The sequence below is a fragment of the Octopus sinensis genome, unplaced genomic scaffold, assembly GCF_006345805.1.
Source record: "Octopus sinensis unplaced genomic scaffold, ASM634580v1 Contig07196, whole genome shotgun sequence".
Lineage (NCBI taxonomy): Eukaryota > Metazoa > Mollusca > Cephalopoda > Octopoda > Octopodidae > Octopus > Octopus sinensis.
In genome coordinates this window covers 14,265-36,212 of record NW_021829917.1, presented here as the reverse complement: position 1 = coordinate 36,212, position 21,948 = coordinate 14,265, and the positions used below count along the sequence as shown (strand labels likewise).

At 35.0% G+C, this 21,948-nt stretch overlaps 1 protein-coding gene across 1 annotated transcript; it reads right to left on the bottom strand.

The window, feature by feature from the left end:
• Positions 1 to 8,596: 8,596 nt before the first annotated feature.
• Positions 8,597 to 9,457, bottom strand: LOC115227802. The gene has a single exon (XM_029798531.1). It carries the CDS (start codon positions 9,455 to 9,457, stop codon positions 8,597 to 8,599), a length of 861 nt encoding a protein of 286 aa, XP_029654391.1.
• Between the last annotated feature and the right edge of the window lie 12,491 nt (positions 9,458 to 21,948).

The following is a 21,948-nucleotide window of genomic DNA, read 5'->3' as shown; positions in this document are numbered from 1 at the left end:
GAAATGTTTCAATTACCTTTTTTGATTTTTAATCGATTCTTAAATTCCTTTAGCACAAATAACATTCATAATTTATAACTATGTTTGACATTTGAATAAATTTTTCGAAACCAAAATAAATTACTAATTGAGAGATTCTGCCGCCTTAAAAAAACAAAAATTATTCATCATAAACTAAAAACTGTCTTTTAGGCCTAAAATCATTTTAGCATGGTTGATAAAAAAACAATTTTTACATAACTGAATGCCTGAATTTTTTATTAAAAATAGATAAAATAAGTTTAAATAACATTTGTGTCGTCTTAGTAACATGTTAGACTCTCTTTCCGTGGTAAGCCATGTTATTACTCAAGACGTAGAGCCATATCAATTATTTTTTTTTAAATTCGTATTTTGCTCAAGTTGAAGCTTTTGATCTGAGAAATGATAATTTTGTCAAATTCGCCAAAATTATTTCTAAACTTATTGAAAGTATTTTATTTCAATTTAAACTTTAAAGTTGACCGGTTTCCGCGAGAACTCATATCAGAATTAGAAATCTTGAAAAGAAAGCCCAACTGCGGTCTTCCGTGCTGTCTCGCTCTACTTTTTTGTCACAAAAAAGCCATTATGCTTGGTAAACAATATGAAAATATTTTTCAAGATAAGGAAGCAATAGAAGACCTAAATAGTGAAATTGAACGAGTCGAGACAAATTCATCTTCGATAGTTCCAAAAATTTATTTTTTATATATTAGGCATTTTTTATGGCGAGCTTTTTCCATTTTCACTGTGATGGAAATTTGTCACGAGCTCTCACCTTTGTAAATAAAAGCATCGAAGCTGATCAAGACTCACCTCTACCACACTCTCTCAAAGGGTGGATTTTAAAAACCGAAAATAAAGCAAAGGAATGTTTTAAATCAGCTTTAAAGTAAGAATCTCATATTTAATTTCATATCAATTAGACTTGATAACTCGTTGTGCGATGCTGTGATTGGTCTTTCGAAAGTTCTCCAAGAAGAGGGAAATATTGAAGAAGCATTTAATCTTATCAACGAATTTCTTTTGAGTCATTCTAGAGAATACCCAATTGCTAGTCACAGACTCGTAGACTGCTTCCTAGGACTAGGAAAATGGGAGGATGCAGTTGACTATTCAAAAAAGTAAAAATAAAGCAATTTATCCATTTAGAATAATAAAAAACATTGACAGTTGTTCTATTTCTGCACATTTAACGATTCTTGTTCATCACATTTGTAACAAATCAACCAATCAAGTAAGTCTATGAATAGTCAGTCTAGGTGGGTGAGATTTTGTCCAATCTTTCAAATTCCCTCAAAACACGGGAACCCACCACTGCAATACTCACAGCAAACATTTGTTCCCTAATTAGACGAATTGCTTGTAAGAACAAACTCCTGACTCAATTCACTCGTCAAACGTTGGAAAAAATGTTGACTTTACGACCCAAATCGAGGCCTTGTCTCCTCGAGTTAGCAAACACCTATGTTGCCTGCGGAGATAATTCTGAAGCATTGTCGCTGTATGAACGGTTGGCAGAGGATGAGAGCCCAGAAGCCTTCATTGGTTGAGTTTTATTTGTAAAACTCGAATAGGGATTGTGGAAACATACATTCATTTAGGACGGCTCGATGAATGTGTTTCTAACATTAAATTATTGTCAGAAATTCACAAAAACTCTTCATTTTTCACTTCGGTTGTTGTTTTTGGTTAATATTTAGAAATTGGCTTATTTACAGGCAAAAGTCAAGCTTGCTTCATCCCAAACCGCCAACGTTTCACAACTCCTAATGAAGGCTCTTTCCTGGCAAATGAAAGGTCCTTTCACGTGCACGAACCTTCCACAACTCGACATTTCATTTGTGGTCTTGTTAGTCTCTGAATTGTATCCATTTATATATATTCAAGTTTTTTTTACATAATTTTGATTTTTAGTCAAAAAAATTAGAATCTAACACAGAAATGTTAACATTTTGTAAAAATAGCTTAAAAACTGTAAATCGACTTTGTCCAGCCAATGGTCAGGTCAGTTGCCTGTTGGCAAGATTGGCTCTGCTCGAGGAAAAGGTGGACGAGGCCAGGGATCAAGTGGTCAGATCTGGAAATATCAATCCAAGTCATTCTGCTACCAGTTTGTTGCAAGCCGAGGTTTTAATTGTGCTAAAAATGTTTTTTTTAAGATTGAAATGGACGTTGGAAATCTGACTGGGGCGGATAATATTTTAAATCTAGCAGTTGCCCAAAGCTTTGATGTTGTTTTTGTCTGTTCTGAATTTATTAGGTGAGACAAAATCACATATTCAACCAAGCAATGGCAAGACTTAGTTTTTTGCAATGCGACTATATTGAAGCTTTAAAATACATTAAATTGGCAATCAGCCAAATTCCTTCAGGTATTAAAAGTAAATATATTCCAAGGAGTGAACAGTTGGCTTGATAGAGCACTTGCAATGGAGTTACTAATCAAATGTTTAATAGTCACACAAGAAATAGTTAATATTTTATTATACTCAAATAAAATAGAACGAATATGAAAAAATTATTAAAAAAGCTAAAATTGAGGCAGGTGAACTTGTTTCTACTTTTTTGATTCTCGAGGCAGAGGCAGCAATAGAACTTTACCGGGATTCTGCTCAGGCTCTTGTCTTGTTGGACCAAATCCATCCATCCCATCCATTTTATATTCGAGCAATCAATTTTACGGCCAAAATTTACCTCGAGCAAAAAAAGAGTCAAAGACTATACATTGCATGCTACAGAAAGCTATATGAGTCATTCCCATCTCCCACAACTGCCTTGCTTTTTGGGGATGCCTACATGCTGATTATGGAGGTTGATGGTTTTTTAAGTTTTTTTCAGCCTGAAAACGCTCACAAAGTATATAAACAAGGAATGGAAAACTATCCTGACAACCCAAAATTGTGTTTGAAAATTGGCTGGTCTCTGACTACGTGCCACCAGTACGGAAAGGTTTGAGAATATTCGAAAACATAGGCAATTTCATACTACGAGGCTGCTTTGAAAATGCTACCCAACAACGACATTCGAATGAGTTTAATTCAAGTTCTCAGAAATATATCTCTTTACGATAAATGTGTGAGAATTATTGACAGTGCACTTTGCGAAATGTCTAATATTGCTGGAAATGATTTAAAAACTTTATTTGAAAGCATACAATTAATGATTCTAAAGTCGGAAATTTACCAAGATATGGAAAATCCAGACGAAGCTTTGAAAGTACTTTTAAAAGCGGAAGAAGCTCAAACAGAGTTACTAATGTAAAAAAATGTGTAGAGTACTCAAAAAAGTCGAGAAATACCAGCCAGATCTGCTAGAACGGGAAAAGAAAGTTATTTCTGGGTCCTTTTTTAATTTTTACTTTTAGTCTGATTATCAAGTTGGGCGACATTTATTGGGGAAGATCCGATTTCGAAAAGTCTATGTTATATTTCTCCAAGGCAAAAGACCTGAACGACGGACCAGCTCTTTTAAAACTTGCCTCTGCTTATCGACTGCTCGGAGATTTTGGAGAAAGCAGGGAAATCTGTCTTGTTGTAAAGCAAGAACATCCGTCGTTTCAAACAGAAGCAAAAAAGGTCAATTTTATTTAAAATATTTATTAGATTGAACTAAAAATTGACATTGACCGTGGAGAATTTGACGTTGCTCTCAATAGTATTACCAACCTAATGTCGACAAATGGTTTCATTCCTCAATAACAGTCGTAGGAGATCCCGAGTTGCTCATTTTATTGGTTGAGATTTACCGTCTGACTGGAAAGTTGGATGAGGTTGAGAGAATATTGCAAAAATACGACGGAAAAGTATCAACAGCCTCACTTTTGTTCTGTCAGGCTTTAAGACTCAAGTTTTATTATCAAATGAGATTTTAAAAGGTTTTGTGGGCTTCCTGAAGAAGCACTTGTTCTTTTTAACCGTTCCCGCGCAGACAAAAATTTAGAATCACGTGCTTTGTTTCATATGATTGATATTTGTTATGCACCACTGACGTATCGTTTTGACTGTCCATCAAACGAGTTGAATTTTATGGTTTTTTAAAGCAGCGAGTCCATTTGTCAACGTTCCAAGACTGCACGACAACTACAGAAATATTTTTTGAAAGAAAAAATCATTTTTAGTGAGCAAGTAGTAGCGGGGTACTACGAGATGATATTTGGAAGTACCTCACGGTCACTTTTAGATGAGACAATCGCAACATTGCAAGTAAATTACAAATATTAACTTTTAGAAAGATCAATCGGCAGTCAATTTATATTTGTTGGCAATCGCATATAAGCAGTCCAATCAAGAATCAAAAATGAAATCTCTTTTAAAAAAACTGATCAATTTTTCGTGGAATTTTGAAAACAGAGAATGGCTTGAAAGAGGCTGGCTCCTTCTAGGAAATTGCTTGATGAACAGACCCAACGAGGCAGCAGCGCTAGCTAGGAAGTGCCTAAATCATAACAAAGTGGATATTCCAATATTTGACATTACTAGTCTTCCATACAAGCATACGAATTGCTAGCCACTGCAAACAAAGCGTTGGACAATTTTCAAGAAGAAATAAAAGCTTATGAAATGGCATGGAAAGCCACATGTAACTGCGACAAATCAATTGGTTGTATTGAGTGAAAATACTTCTAAGGTATCAAATTGGCTGCCGCCCTTTTAAAAAATCGACAAAATGTAAAGGCCATACAAACATGTCATCAAGTTGATTCTCCATCACTCTGCTCAGGAATTATTTCTAAAGCAAGAGAGCGTCTTAGAGATTAACAATTCGTTTTATGTGGCTTAAATTTTCATTTCTATTTTATATACTAAGCGATAAACTGGCCTTTTCATTTGAAACTAACCGTTTGTGAGGCATAAGAAAGTCATAGTTCCATATTTATTAAATTCAGGAAACTTTGATTGAAATTTCGAAAGTCAACTAGCCAATTTTTAGTATTTTTTGTATAAAATCAAATTCTTATTTTCAGCTAAGATTTCAAGAGTTTAGTATAACTTGTCGGTTATTAGCAGAATTATCGCAGGAGTAAGACATACTTTATTTAACGAGCTAGGATCTCATTTGTAGTAACTAGACTTCAAAAAAGTCTGATCGCCTTGAATTATGCACTTTACCATAGTCGATTTATACATAAAGCAGATTTTTTAAAGGGCGTTCGAATCCTAGCAAAATCGGAAATTGAGATGACTCTATCTCAGTAACATTTCCTTTCCAATTTTAAGAAGCAAGTTAATTATTATAATCCAAACGAGGGAGATCCTTCTAAAAGGTTCGATCCTGCCCACATGATCGGTTTGAGACGACGATGTCCCAGAGTCAGAGTTCTATACCATTTTCAGTTCAAGTTTGACATTTTTAATATCAATTATGTCAATAGAAGTCCTTTTTTCGGTAGGCATTAAGTGCCTCCTGAGCGTTTCCATATCTGATTGGAAGTTTTAGATCAAAACTACTTTAATTTTATCTGCTAATAATGTTAATTTTACTGGAAAACAAATTTAAACATTTATACAAAATTTTATTCTGAATTCTTAAAATAACATCTTGGATCCGAAAACGTGGTTTATTTATATCTTATTCAGAATTTAACTTGGTCCAAAAATAGTTTGTAAATATTGTTTAAATTGATCAACAAGTTCAATAACAAGGTCAATTCTTTTTAAGTATAGATTATCGACAAGTAAAGTGACAGTTCAAATGAACAAAGTAAATCGGTATTAAATGGAGTAAATAAATCATAAAATAATCCAGACTTGCCAAATATGATGCCTGTAAGTTAATATGATGCCTTTTAAGTCTAGGAAAGCCATTTCGATAAAAATAAAACTAAACCAAGACTGAAGGCCTTTTCTACGTGGCTATATAACAAACGAGATCCTTGATCACCGATCAAAAGGAGGTATCTCTTCACTTTTAACACTTCTAACACTTCCACATAATATTTTTTTCAAAAATGAATTAGATTATGCTGCCAAATCTACAAACAAATTAGAGCTAAATTTAAGTATAAAAATCAATTAAATTGCGCTGCTTTAAACATTTAAAGCTTTTCGACGCGTTTATTAATACCAATATGGAGTTTACTGATACAGACCAAAAAATTGACTTGTTCAATGATGATTTGAGTCAGAATTACCTCGATTCAGAAATTAATGATTTCGATAAACAGACCACGTTAACTGACTGTCCTTTTAGTGGCAATTTTATGGACCAATCTCTCTTAGAGTATTCAAATGTTTATTTTGACTTGTTGGGCCAAGAGGTGTGTCCTTTATTGTCATTGTCCTCCCCGATAACACCCCCTGAAATGAAAAGCGAGATCAAAGAGGTGAAAAAACAAGCCCGTAGAAAAGAGCAAAACAGAAAAGAAAGAAAAAGAAGACATGGAATTGTAGAACAACTGGAAAGACTGAGATTGCTAATTCCTGATTTAAAACACAGATTTCCAGTCAAACAAAGAACAATTGTCACCGAAAGCACAACCTATATCATTAATCTGATAGAAGAGATCAAAGCAAAACAAACACTGGCAGATCAAATAAGTCGGCTGGTTTCTAAAAGATGTGAATATTTGCTGAATTATCTCTCCAACCATTCCGCTAATTAGTTTTTGATTTTTATGTTGATTTGAGCCAAATTTATTCATTTTTGCTGTTATATTTAATTTAGAAATAGCTCAATTTTTGAATGCATTTTGATAAAATTAATAATATTTTCAAAGGTATGTTCTTGAATTAGACCAATCATGCAAAATAAATCAATATTATTATAGCATTTGAAATCATCAAAAAAAACTAGCTATTATGAAAGCGAGATCCTCTGAATAAGGAATATAAATTTCCTCGGATCTCTGGAGCGGTGGGTGCACAGGCGGCCAAGTTTCTTGAGATAGAAAATAAGTACAAATATGAAACACTAATTGTATTCTATGTACTTTTTAATGAGTATGAGTGGCAATTTTGAGTTTTAAGAGTCTCTTTAACGGAACTTTTTATATAGAAGCACTTGGCTTTTCTAATTTATTTATTAAATCACCGAGACCACGCTAAAAACCGAACAAACGTCACCTGATCCCGATGCACTCAACCAGGGACCTCATCCTCGCTCGGTGATCTTTCCACGAGCCCACAAAAGATCGCACAGGGCGGCAGGCCGTTTTTGGCGGAGCAATCGCTGACGGGCCCAGGTTCAGCTTGATGAGGTCTTCCAGAGAGGCTGGACCGGGGCGTTGGCTATCATGTGACCAACGATCGGTTAATCTGAGGGCCTTTTGTTGGGCCTCCTCGATTCGCCTCCTGTTGGACCACAATAGCCGCGGACCCCATGATCCGCAAGCGTACGCAACACAGGGTTCGAAGTACTGGCGGTAGATATTCGCCAGTACCGGGTGCGACCCGTTTTTCCAAATACCAGATAGAGTTCGCAGAATGTTCAGTTTATGTTCGCATTTGCGAAGGAGGTTGTCCACATGAGGGGGAGAAACAGAGGTGCATGTCGAGGGTTACCCCTAGGACCGTCTGACTCCTACAGAAGGGAACGGATATATTATTCAGCTTTAAGTCGACTGACGTCCTTCCCAATCTTTTATCCGAGGTGAAGAGGGACGTGGCGGACTTCGCCGCGTTTACCACGAGCCGGTTGTCCGTCAGCCATAGGTTCAGCCGATCCAAGTTAGCTTGGAGCCTTTCAGAGGCCTTCTGGATGTCCCGGTCCCGTGAGGCTAGTACGATGTCGTCCGCGTATGAGAGAACAATGTCATTGTTGTCGAGGGAAGGAGGTCTTCCAAAAATAGGTTGAAGAGGGCCAGGGATAAGGGGGATCCCTGAGGTACTCCGTTGGGTAGAAGACGAGATTTGGACTTCAGACCACCGAGACACACCCTTCCCCTTCGTCCACTTAGGAAGTTGGTAATCCATATTTTTAGCTTCAGAGGAAAGTCGGATTGGAATATCTTCCTTGAGAGGAGCTTCCTCGAAACGGAATCGAAGGCTTTATGGATGTCGACGGAGCAGAGCACTGTCTTTTGGTGCCTCGGTTTGCTGGCAAAACCGGTACAGATGAAGTTTGACAAGGATTGGAGGTACGAAGACGTGGACTTCGCCTTCTTAAACCCATGTTGAAAATGTCTTTCGGGTAAGAAATCTTCTATTCTGCCAAAAACCAGTCTTTATAAACGAGCTTCTAACTTTACATGCTTTATTAAGAAAGAAACTAATTAACTAAGTAATTTTACTAACTAAGTCCAGAGCCTTCGAAGTGAGCAGAAGGCGGCACTCCACGCACCTCCTCCCTTTCTTCCTCCTCTTCTCTGGCACTGTAGACCTTCGAGAAGGTGCAGTCCAGCGCCTCTTGCTGACTAAACGTCAGGAAAGGGCTGGATCGGCGAGCATCAAACGAGACACTCTCCAGAGTCCTCTTAAGAACAGTTGACTGTATATAAGCCTGTAGAGACTTATCTACATCCAACTGTCTTAAGTACCGCTTGTGGTATTTGGTAACCAGTCCATCCCATGTCATCACACACGGGATGACAAGGACTTTGCACTGGTGCATCAGTCCTAGCTCGTTTGCAAGGAGGTCATACTTCCTCCTTTTCTCCACTTCCACTATCTGCAAACGGTCTAGGCACGTGATGCCCACCTCCAATCTCCCCGGTGACCTTATCGTGGACCACAATGTCGGGTCTGTTGTGCTGGACAACAATCGAGGTGCGTATGGGGGTATCCACCTTAATGCACACCCGCGAGTTCTCACACACCGATTGAACTCGATGGGTTCGCAACTTTCTGGACCGCCTCAAGCCGTACTTATTGCAGAGCAAAAGATGGAGGGACCTCACCACCTCGTTATGCCTCCATGTGTAATCATGGTAAAGCATACTCCCGCACTTCGTGGCTAAATGGTCAACGGTCATTGCCTTACTCTTACAGTGGTTACACTGTTTCCGTTGACCATTAAAAAAGTTTCTATCCTGCAAATATGAGAACAACCCTTCTGATCGGGGAGAGTTATTCCCATATTTCAGCCACGTAGATGACGACGATACGTCAATGTGCGGGTTGTCCAGGCTGCTAAAGAGAGTCTTGTGAAGGACTTTTAAGTTGATCTTTTTAATTAAAGACTCCTTTTGAAGTTTGATCAACTCCTTCACATTAACTTGGGTAGCACCTAGACCATACTTAGCCGACACATAGCCTTTTATGGTCCCTAGGTGTGTACCACGCGCTTTTTCAGCAGCAAGGATGGCAGCCTTCCTTTGGGATACACTCGACCCACTCCACAAGGTGTCGTGCATCTTAGTAAGAATTCGCTCACTTAAGTGTACGATGTTACTCAGTCCACGTCCTAGCTGCCCGCGAGACAAGTACAATCTCTCCTTATTGCTTGCCAACACGTGGACATGATTCTCTCGGAGTACTCTTCGGACAATAAGGTCCATTTCATCGTACTCACTCGGCTCGAATTCGATCAGGCCAACGTAGTAGTTTAGCAATGAGATGGCATACTCGTTCAAGGCATGAAATAAGTTCCGTGCATTGAGCCGAGTCTTACATAACATTGCCGCCCTACTACGCACACCCTCCACTACACACTTTCTCGTTTCGGGTGTGATTAATGAGGCTGGACTCTCAACCACACCAAGATACTTATATCCTTGGTGTTCCTCCAAGACTTTGACTAGGTCACCGCACACAGGGGTGTTAGTCGCCGACTTGTTGTAGTTGAGCTCCAACCCCACGGCCTTCATGAAACAACGAGCTTCTAATAGTTATGAATATATTTAAAACTCATTTTGGGTTGTATGGAAATATATTTTTAAATTTATTCAAGAATTTTAACCAAAATAATATAAATTAAAATGATTTCTAGTGAAGTTATCCCTTCAAATGATAATCAGACTCATTTAATTCCAGTAAAAAGCAAAGTAATTAATTTAAATTAATACTTCAAAGTATTATGACGAATATAGACGTTTTTCATTTAATCCAGTAAATTTTTCTACTTTTAACAGTTTTTACGAACTTATTGAACAAATTCACTGCCTGTCCTCAATTTCGTTCATTATAAGTTACTCCGACAACAAAAAAGACATTCTCCCAATAAATAACGACGATAATTACCTTCGAGCGATTCAAGTCTCAAACACTCTTCTTCGAATCCTCGTTACAAGTCACGGAAATTCCTACTGCGAAATCAACGGATATGGCCCTGTTCCAAAAAAAGAAAATCCCCTCAGGAAAGGACACAAAAAAAATCCTTCAACTTTTACATCTCATTCAACAATTTCTCAACCAATCCAATTTCACTGTGTGTCCTCGATAGTTGAGTATTCCGAGTTGGAGGGAGACGACGAAGGCACTTTTTTTCGCAAAATACAAATCAACCGTCCCGAAGGATCGACCACTCCATTGGGGATTTATATTCGACGTAAAAAGAGTGTTTTTAGTGGGGATAAACAGTCGATTGTAATTTCTCGGATGTTGCCCAATGGATTGGCCAAGTCGACTGGGGTTTTGGAGATTGGCGATCAGATTTGTGAAGTTAACGGAATTTCTGTGGAGAATAAATCACTTTTTGAAATAAACGAGCTTATACAGGCTAATATGGACTGTCTTGTGTTAGCTATTCGGATTGTTCAGAGTCCTGACTCAAAATTCGAATCTAAAAAAGAAATAGATGATGATATCATTACTTATTTTGGAGGACTTTAATTACTATTTTTAATATATAATTGATTTCTATTGGAGAAACGTGGTTTTTATTTATTTATTGAACCAGAAAACCACCGTCATAGCCAAAAGAAAGAAGAATTCAGGTGATCCCAGCCTCCCTCAGCAGTTCGCGCAGCCTCTCCCGATGTTTTGCCGTTGTCCCGACGCATTTTCGGTACGGACGGGGATTTTCAGGACGAACCTCTCGTAGATGGATTGCAGATGACTTTATGATGTTGTTCCAGGCTTTTGGGATAATCTCCTTATCGGAAAAAGTATTTAGCAGGTTTGCCGCTTTCAACCGAATTTTGTCGATTTTTGATTGATTGTTTGCACTTAAGTTTGTTCTCCAGATTCCGCACGCATAGCCGATCGTAGGTTCCAAGTATTGATTATATATGTTGTTTAGGACATATAGGCCTTTGCATTCTCCTGCGTTCTTCAGGAAGGCATTCAGGAAGTTAACCTTTCTTGCACCCGCCATAACTACATTTTCGACGTGGGTTGAAAAGGTTAGAAAGGTGTCGAATGTAACTCCAAGAATCTTTTGGGTTTTGCTCTGCGGTATAATTTCTCCGTCTAACTTCGCTTCAATTGAGACTTTCCCAAGCCTTCTGTTTTTCGTAAACAGAGTCAAAATAGATTTTTCCGGACTTGCCTCCAGTTCGTTTTTATATAGACATGAAATCAGATTGTTGAGGTTATCCTGTATTCTACCCGTTGCTTTTATTATGCTCACATCCCTTGATGCGACGATAATATCGTCTGCATATAGTAATAACAGATCGTTGTCCCCTTCTGGCTGTGGTATGTCGTTCATCATGAGATTGAATAAAAGTGGAGATAGTGGAGAACCCTGAGGGACCCCATTTGGTAATAGTCTCGATATGGAAGATCTGTTTCCACAGCAAGCCCTTCCCCGACGGCCGCTCAGGAAATTCCCAAGCCATAGTTTTAGATTCGTATCAATATTTGAGGAATAGATCTTTTGTGTGAGTATTTTCCTTGGCACCGAATCGAAAGCCTTCTTTATGTCGATTGAGCAGACAATGGATTTTTCCTGTTTAGGTTTTTTGTTTAGACCGTCTGATATAAACTTCATTAAAGCATTTAGGTGTGTGACAGTTGATCAATTTAGAAGGCCCCTCTTTGAATCCATGTTGGAAACTGACTTCTGGGAGGAGAATTATAGTAGAAAATATGTGTCGTTTAAGGATATTTTGAAATAATATTATCAAATAATTAAAATAATCAGATAACTAAATCCATAACTATATTGACATTATCCACGTTGAGATAATCTATTTTTAAAACAAACATTGAAAATGTTGATTCCACTTGTTTAGTAATTTCGTCACAAATGTTAAAACATTCCAATCCTGAAAATGTGAGACAAATGCACAATCCTAACGTCGATTAGGCGTTTCTAAAACCCATTATTTCTTTGATTCCAAAACTTCTTTGAACGTCTTCTGGAATTATTGTTTCTCTGGTTTGCTGAAGAATAACATTTTCCTGAATATCAAAATAAACGCGTCTCACATCAGAAATAATACTTTTAATAAAAGTCTCCGCATATGACCTCATTTTCCTGATCTCGGAATGATTTATAATGACGAGACATTGCTTAATATTTATATTACGTAATACTTGTGTTGTGTTTTGTTTTCGGACAATATTTTGGAAAGGAAAAAAACTCTTACTAAGTTTATCTTTGACTTGAATTTCCTGAGGAAAATAAATTGTTTTTGATAGTTTTTTGTACTTTTAAATCAGAAAACTTGATACGTTTTTAACCAAACTGCAATTTCCAATCGCAGGAGTATAATCTTTTATTTTATACCAAAAATTGTTAAATTGACACAACTTAGCCTTTTTCATTTGTTCTAACAACACTAATCACTCACTCACCTTCTAAATTGACATAACTGCAAACTAAAGAACAAAACTTCAGTCCCCGGCAGTTCTCGATGACAGGAACCGTCATACAATATAAACACGTGGTCATATCCTCGCAGTCCCTCGCTCTAAACTGTCCGCAAATTATCGCCAAATTGCAAGTTTTGCATCCTTTTGCAAAAAAACTGAACATTTTTTTGAACTAACATACCTTGAAGAAACAGGACCAACGAATATATTACAGTTTGTGCAATCGTCGATGTGTATGCTGTCAATGTGGTCCATCAGGAAAATGTTGCAATTCTAACTTTGATTAAAATTTGTCTACAATGCAGTTTTTGATGATGAACGAGTCGCCTGAGATTTCTCCGTCTTTTTTAATGAAGGTTTCAAATTTTTTTTCTGAGATGACGTAGTCGCTTAATCGAACATTTGCAGAATCTCGGGACTGCCTGATTTTTAAGCAAAAATGATTAAAACCAAGAAAAGTGTTTTGGTGATTCTATGTCTTTGATGCAACATAAATATTTACAAAATCTAACGACTAGTTTATGTAGCTTAAAAATCATTTAATTAACATTTATTTATAAATCCAAGCAACACTATTCATTTATTCTAAATACTTTTAATCGATGAATATTATAAACTTTTTTAGTTTATATGTTTATTAAAAATCTATTCGGCCATTAAAATTAAATAGAAAAAAATTTGAGTTTTTTGTGGTGGATAACGTTTATATACATTTTTAACTCAAAATATTGTTTTTAATAGAAGTCCTGTCTACTGTTAGTTTTGTCATTAAGATTTGACAACATCTTAATTAATAACTTTATTTTATTTGGAAAATACACATTTTGAATAATTTTTATTTGTAATAAAATAGCTTGTTCATGTGGGTCCATTTTATTAATCCTTAATTAGTATTTTAGAAATGTCAGATACTATAAGAATTGTACGAGTGAAGCGACGTTTTAGCGACAAATCAGAAAACTGGTCAACTGTCAATGCAAAACGTCAAAAAATATCTGAATTTGATTTTGACAACCCGACTATGCACTATGCAGGCTTTTGTACATCAAAAGAGATAAAACCCCACCAAATCCTCAACAATGAAATCGCCTCCTTTGAGCCTCTCGAAACTGAATTTTCCCAAATCATGTTTGACTCCTCAGTCGACCACACAGTAATTGATTTGGTAAAAGATGGCGACTTTTATTATCCAAATAATGAAGAATTGGACTATGGAGTAGTTTATAGGGAATTATTGGACAGATTAGTCACGTGACTTGTAATTCTATTCCGATGGTGCCCGTTGGATTGGAGGAGAATGAGGAGAAATATGTTTTTGATATTTTTTATATCATTGAAAAAGGAATGGATGTTTCTAGGTTTTGTGTTGGAGTGAGTTGTAGTGATGACAGTGATTACTCTTTCCAAACTCAGGAGGACTATCCTGACGAGACTGATTTCTCTGATTATTAATTTTGATTTTTTAACTATTTTTGATATTTTAATTATTGTTATGAGGCTTTTATAAATTTGTTTTTAATTGACAAAATTGAGTGACTTGATAAAACTTTTCCGACATTAAACTTATTTATTGCTTGATTTAAATTGATGAAAATGAAAGCGTTAATGATTTGGTGGATTCTTTTGTAGATGGATACTGGTTCTCAAAAAGATAGGATATAGACGGGATCTCGACTTTGGTGAGATTATGGACAGATAATTAATTGTAATTAATAAATCTAAGCTGAGATATTATCAAGTGCAGCATAGTTAACCTCTCAAATCTCAGGACTATTGATGTCTGTGAATTTGTATACTTAGGATCAAAACACAATATTTTTGTCTAAAAATTGAAGGTATATATTCGAAGAACCTCTCTACATAGCAACGAGTAAGAGTGATGCCAATAACATACTGGATTTTAAACAGCCAAGAGTGTTCAAAAACATTGTGAGTAAATCAAATGCCGCTAACCACCTCATGTGTGGGATCAACGATGTTTTCATTTCAGACACAACTGTAGATTTAATGAAGGTACCGAGTGTACAGAAGTTGATAATGATGGATATCTACCTACTAATGTGGATTAAACCTTAACGCTATTATTATTTCCACACTGAAAATTTGACATTTTTTGAATATATTGTCCATATAAATTTATCAACGTTTTTATTTCTTTTTTAATAAAGCCAGACTAGAATAGTTAAATCTAATTACAGTCTAACCCCTGCGTGGGGCACCAAAGTGCTCTAGAAAGCGGAAGTGCCCTTCCAACTAGGGGTCTGGTTCAAACTATTGAATTATAGTTCATTTAATTTAAAATTTGTTTTACTTTGCGAACAAAAAACTCTTTCAGATCTTCCAAAGTGTTTATATGCCGATAATACAATAAGTTGTGCTTTTTTGCTCTATATCGCACACCCAAGTTGTAGCATCTCGCTTTAGGGTCATCAGATATCTTTTGGCGCATTTCTTTTCTGTTGGAATGATTCCAACCTCCTGAAGGAAGGCTACGGACTCCATCTCAGAGAGAGGGAGTTCGTAGTCCTTCAATTTTGTGTATTTTCTCATCCCAACGTGACAGTCCATCCACACAACCGATTAAAAAATTCAAAATTTTATTTAAAAAAATTTATAATAATATTTACAAAATCGGCATAGTTCATTTTTTTTTAATTTTTCTCTAATTTTCATTAATTATTTAGTGCCTATTTTCGTGATTCATGAAATAGAAAAGTACCACTTTAATAAATAGTTAATATTTCTACAAAATTTTTTTATAACTTCGTCTTCACTTTAGTGTTTTTTAAAGACTTTTAAGTGTTTTTCAAAATCTGTTAATCGCAAACTCATTCAAAGTCGTTTTTTATTTAATCACGAACGTTTAATTAAATAAATTAATATCGTAAAGAAGGTAAGCTGTACAAACGGGGAATACATAAAAGAAACGTTATTCTAATATCAGAGGACAATCAAACCTTACTGAGGTATAGGAAATGTTGAACAGAAATATAAAAAAACATGTGAATGATCTGAATTAGAAATAAAAACAGCTCATTTGCCAGAATTAACTAATGATTGACGAATTAATTAAAATATTGTAGAAGACTAAAACGGTCATTAATTAGCTTTTTACTTGTAATTTAATAGTAAATTTTTTTTGGCCATATGGCCATATGCATAGCAATTCATAAACCCTGCTTTCATGCTACTGTAAAGTGCTACGGTTATAAAAAAATAATGGGGATTGGTTAAAATGCAGCCTTCACTGGTTGCATGGCGCATAAAAAGGAAACGCCTCTTCTTTAACACCAAAAAATTCAATTGAAATGTAAGTTCATTTTTAAAATTTTAAATCAATTATTTAAGCTAAAAAATAAAAAAAATTAATAAAAATTTAACTTAACTAAGCATTAAAAAACCAAAACTTTTTGTTACACATGTAAATCACATAATTACATAACATAATCAAATACAGTCAACCCTCTCTATAATGAACCCTCTCTATAGTGAACAAGCCATATTAATGCAATCTACAATAACAAATATTAGTAATTCTCATTAATATATTTATTATAAAATGAGTACCACGTTTAAAAATGTATAATATCATTTATTTAAATATTTTTGTGTTCACTATTAAAGAATAGTGAACGTCAAATTTTTGTGAACATAAAAATATTAAACTTAATATTTTTACATATATATATTTAAAATTCTTTAAAATGAATAAACTACACGTGTTACAGTTGTTAGCATGGTGCAAAATCGAAAACGCCTGTCATTTTTTCAAAAAAAGGAAATAATCGAATTTTATAATAAAAATAGACATTACACACAGCGCGATTTATCCATTCATTTCAACGATTCACTGGGCTACATAAACAAAATTTTGAAAAATTCTGAAGGAATACCTAATGTTCAAGATGACCAAAAAAAGAAGAAAATTTACTTGCCCAAGTCTCAACCATTCGACAGAGATCTATTTGAATGGTTCGTTAAAAAACGATCATTTGGATTTACAATTAATGAATATCTTTTGAAGTCCATGTCTCTAAAAATGGCGAAAGTTTGTAATATTCAAGGATTTCAAGCATCAAATGGATGGCTTGAGAAATTTAAAAATCGATATTGCATTGCTTCCCGTGCTTTATGTGGGGAAAATCAATTTGTTGAAACCTCTGTGATTGAAAATTTTACTGAAAGCCTCAATAGAAAATTAGAACAATATTGTTCAAAAAATATTTTTAATTTGGACGAAACTGGATTGTTTTTTAAACTTTTGTCGAACAGAACAAAAATTTGTCTCGGACAAAGCTGTTGACTCGGACAAAAATTTGTCTAATAAACCGATAAAAGAAAGAGTAACTGTTATGTTTTGCGTTAGTATGATGGGAGAAAAACTTGACCCATTTGTTATTGGAATAGCCAAAAATCCACGCTGCTTTAAAGGAAGAAGAAATTTAATTAATAATTTACAAGTGGAATACAAATCAAATAAAAAAGCATGGATGACATATGGTTATTTCTCAGAATGGCTCATAGAATTGAACAAAAAAATGATTTTGCAAAAAAGAAAAATTCTAATTCTACTTGATAATGCGACTGTACACTCACGTGATTTAGAGTTCAGTAACATCGAACTCTTTTTTTCCCTCCAAATACAACATCGAAGTTACAGCCCCTTGATCAAGGAATAATAAAATCATTCAAAGACAGGTATAGACAACTCCTATGTGCACACTTGATTGAATTTTATACTAATGATGACAATGTAGATCACGAAAAAGTTACGGAAAAGTTGAAGAAATTCACTCTATTGAATTGCTTGATATTCATAAATCAAGCTTGGTTAGAAGTGTCGGAATTAACAATTACAAATTGTTTCAAGAAAGCATTTGAAAATGCGTTAATACAGAACCTGACAGCAATAGATGATGAAAATTTTTTGATTCATGAAAATGATCAAATTGACGACGAAAACTTTATACAAAACTTTGCGAGAAAACTAAAACAGCAAGACCAAGTTGAAAAGGAAGATGAAAAAATTATGTTCCGACACTATATGAAGCTAGTGAATATCCGAAGGCGCTTGAATTATGGTTTCTTGAGAATGATTATGAACAAAGAGGAAAAGTATACGAAATACAAAAAATTTTAAGAATTATCAAACTAATCATTCTAAAAAAATCACCGATTACATGATTAAAATCTCTAAATAATCTTTGTAATTATACTTTAATATTGTTTATCGTTATTTTGATTCCTTTTGTTCACTATAGACAATAGTGAACATGATGTTTTGATGTGGACATTTTGTTCATTATAGAGAGGGTTGACTGTATACAAATTGAAAAACTTGATAAAATTCCCAGGGAAGCTATACTGCTGGCAAAAGTTCAAGAAATGAACCCGATAGACATGGTTCCGAAGAAGTTAGATGTGAGACACAGAAAAGTCTGCGAGCAAACTTGAGTTATACAGGATCACTGTGCAGAGATATAACGTTGGAAGAAACGTATGCCGCTATTATGAGCTGCAAGAACAATGCATCCGGCGATGACTACATTCCAATTACTGTATTCAAACATGCCCCAACTATTCTCCTAAGATACTTGACCGCACTATACAATGCAAGCTGGAGATTTGGATACGTACCGGACTCTTGGAAAAAGTCAATCGTACGTATGATTCCAAAGCCTGGAAAAATGAAGGACCATGCAGAGAACTATAGGCCGATAAGCCTAATATGCTCCGTCTCTAAAATTATGGAACGGATTGTCTTCACAAGACTTTCGAACTTCGTAGAGGAATCAGGTGCACTTGCAGCGGAGCAGTTGGGTTTCCGACGAAAAAGATCCTGGGGAGATTGTTTTGAAGAACTTGAGAAAGCCATCTCGCTTAGTCCTGCAAACAATATAGCTACTATTGCTATCTACCTCGATGTCTCAAAAGCTTTTGACAGCGTATGGCACCTGGGCCTCTTGGAAAGTGTCGCCAGAATCAAACCCGAGTCTAGAACGGTCAATTGGCTGAAGAGCTATCTATCCATGAGGCGGTCATACATACGATGCGGAAACCGTTTGTCAAAATCTGTTGATCTCAAAAGAAGGGTACCTAAAGGCTCGGTCTAGAGCCATAACTTGTTAATATTTACGTTGCTGATATTCCAAAACCGAAAGATCCTACCAGTCGTCATATGATCTACTCGAAAAGACAAGACGATTGAAGAGAATTTGGTAGAATTGACTAATAATTGACAAATTAATTAAAATATTGGAGCAGACTAAAACTGTCATTGATTAGCTTGTTTACTTATAATTTAAAGTAAATTACTTTTTGGCCATATGGCCATATGGATAGGAATTTAAAAAACCTGCTTTCATTCTACTGTAAAATGCTACAGGATAAGAAAGTCAGGTAATGAAACATATGAAACAAATAAGGGAGTCAGATAAATGCAACCCTCAGTGGTTGCATGGGGCATAAAAAGGAAACGCCTCTTTTTTAACACCAAAAAATTCAATTTGCATGGAAGTTCATTTTTGAACTTCGAATCAATTATTTATTCGTGCCTCGTCGAACCGGTCGGACTCGATCGGGGAGACGGCAAAAGGCCTGACGGGATGACAATATTCCCGGTCTGGCCATTGTTCGCGGTAACGCACACTGCGTCCTTGCCGCTGGGACTTAACGCTTTTCTTCTATCTCTTTGTTTTGGTGCCTTTACAAAAAAAACTTAAAAAAACAATAAAAACACAAAAAAATTTATAAACATACAAATTACATAACTTTTAAAGTATTTTTCAAAATCTGTTATTTGCAAACTCATTCAAGGTAATTTTTTATTTAATCACGAACAGTCGTGAAACGAATTGCCTGTCCATCCGCTCGGCGACTCATCTAAATTAGTTAATTTCTCTATTTTACTTGTTATTTTACTTTGAAAATAAAAAAAAATCACGAACAGTTAATCAAATGAATTAAAGTCGTGATAGAAGACACGCTGTCACAAACGGAGAATATACATAAGAAACCTTAATTCTAATATCTGAGCAGAATCAAACGTCGCTGAGGATGGGAAAATGTTGAACAGAATTTTCTAGAACTAACTAATATGATTGACAAATTACACTCAACCCTCTCAAATTGGCCATTTTTCGTTCCTTCAATTTTGTTGATCAATTTTCGCATTTGAAATCCATGTCGTTTTTTTAAATTTTCCAAAAAACCATTTGAGTTTTTAAAATTTACTAGTTTAAGTTGTTGTGTAAAAAACATGGCTTTACTAGAAGTTAAGGCATCATTAAGAAAACGCCCCAATAATAGACCCTAAATAAGATACATCTAGACTCAATCAAATCCATCCCTCAACGAATTTTTCATCAAGTTTGGGAAACTTAAGATTTGCTTTTTTGAGGCTAGATTGGGTATCTTTTTATCTTTGAGAAAAGAATCTTTTTTCAAATGAATGTTGTTGATTGTTTTTCGAGAAATTTTTGTATTAAACAAAAAAGAAAATCTTTCGGCCAAAAATTTAGGACAGTGGTTCTCAAACTAGGGTACGCGAAAAATGTATTTAATTTTCGGCACCATTAAATGAATTTTTGTGTAGAATGATATCAAAATGTCATAAAATTGGATTTTATATAATCGAATTTTTGATTTTGTTTCCGACTACATATCTCTGCGAACAGAGATTTTCATCGTTGTTTAGTTTAAAATCAGTTCATCGTGCGAGGCTGAATGTTGTTCATGATATTCGTGTAACATTCGTCAAAGAATCCATAAGTCGATAGATTAGTTGTTGATAAACAACACCATTCATCTCATTATTAAATAATTTTTTTATTAATTTTTTAAAAATCTATAAATGATACGCGAAAAAAATTATTTAGATGGCAAGGGGTATGCAAGGCAAAAAAGTTTGAGAACCACTGATTTAGGAGATTCATATACGTCATGAACCTGTTTTAAAAAAATTTATTGTTTATAAATTACCAAAAGTCATAAAAATTAAGACTAATCCATCTCTATTTTCTACATTGACAAAATGTTAGACAATTTTGCAACAATAGTAAATGGATCTCCGTATGGTTGTTCGAACCTTATTAATCTAGGCGAAGGATTGGTCCCAGAATGCTTTTGAATGCGAGTCCTTTAAGTAATTAAAATATAATACAACATCATCCAAATGATCTGAATTATAAAAAAACATATCATCTGCTAGAATTAACTAATGATTGACGAATTAATTGAAATAATGTAGCAGACTATAACTGTCATTGATTAGCTTTTTTTTGTAATTTAATAGTAAATAGTAAATGGCCGCATGGCCATATGGATAGTAATCCATAAACTCAGAATTCAAATCACAGGAACAGGGAATGAAAATGCTACCCTCGGTGGTTGCGAGGCATAAAATGGAAAAGCTCATTTTTGACACCAAAAAATTAAATTGGAATGGAAAGTGTGCTAAAACAATTGAGGCATCAATTTATTTTATTTAGTTTTTAAAATTTTTAACCGTTTGAAATTTTGAATGTCAGGTAAATGAGAACGTAAACAATTTAACAAATCTCTCATCTTTCGTTTTAAAAAAAGAAGGCTTGGGAACCAGTACTTTCTGACAAAAACAGGACTGTCACTGTCACTGTAAACAAAGCAATGGTTCTTATAAAAAATCGAGTAAGAGGTCTTTGAATGACTTAGTTGTAGAAGAATGCTATACAAGCTGATGCACGTGAGGATTTCTTCTCTGGTGATTAAGGATGCCTGAGATTCCTAGTTTAGGAGATTTCAGGGAAAGTGGATCTTTTTAAGGCTTCTAACGATTCAGAAGATACACCGAAGACTGGTTGGCATGCCACAGTCAATGTTCCACAAATATGATAGCATAGTTGTCATGTAAAAGGATATCGAAACTTTTTTTTGAATAACGCAATGAGCTTGTGTTTCTGTAAGAATCAAAATTTTCCAATTTACACAAATTCGGAAAACAAGCTTTGGATACAGAAAATTGCATATTTGGCTTCTATGTACGGGAAAATTAATAGATTTTCATAATTTTTCAAGGAAAATATCAAACTGTATTTATTTTAAATGAAAAACTAATGACATTAAAACGAAAAATCGAATTTTGAAATGCTTCCGTTGATAAAAATAACAATTTATGCTTTGCCCATTTGCAACAATATCTGGATGAATCAAAATGTGCATTGAATGCTACAGTTCTCCAAAAAATCAAAGATCATTTGGATATTTTGAATGATAACATTCGGAAATATTTTTCGGATATTACTCAAAAAGC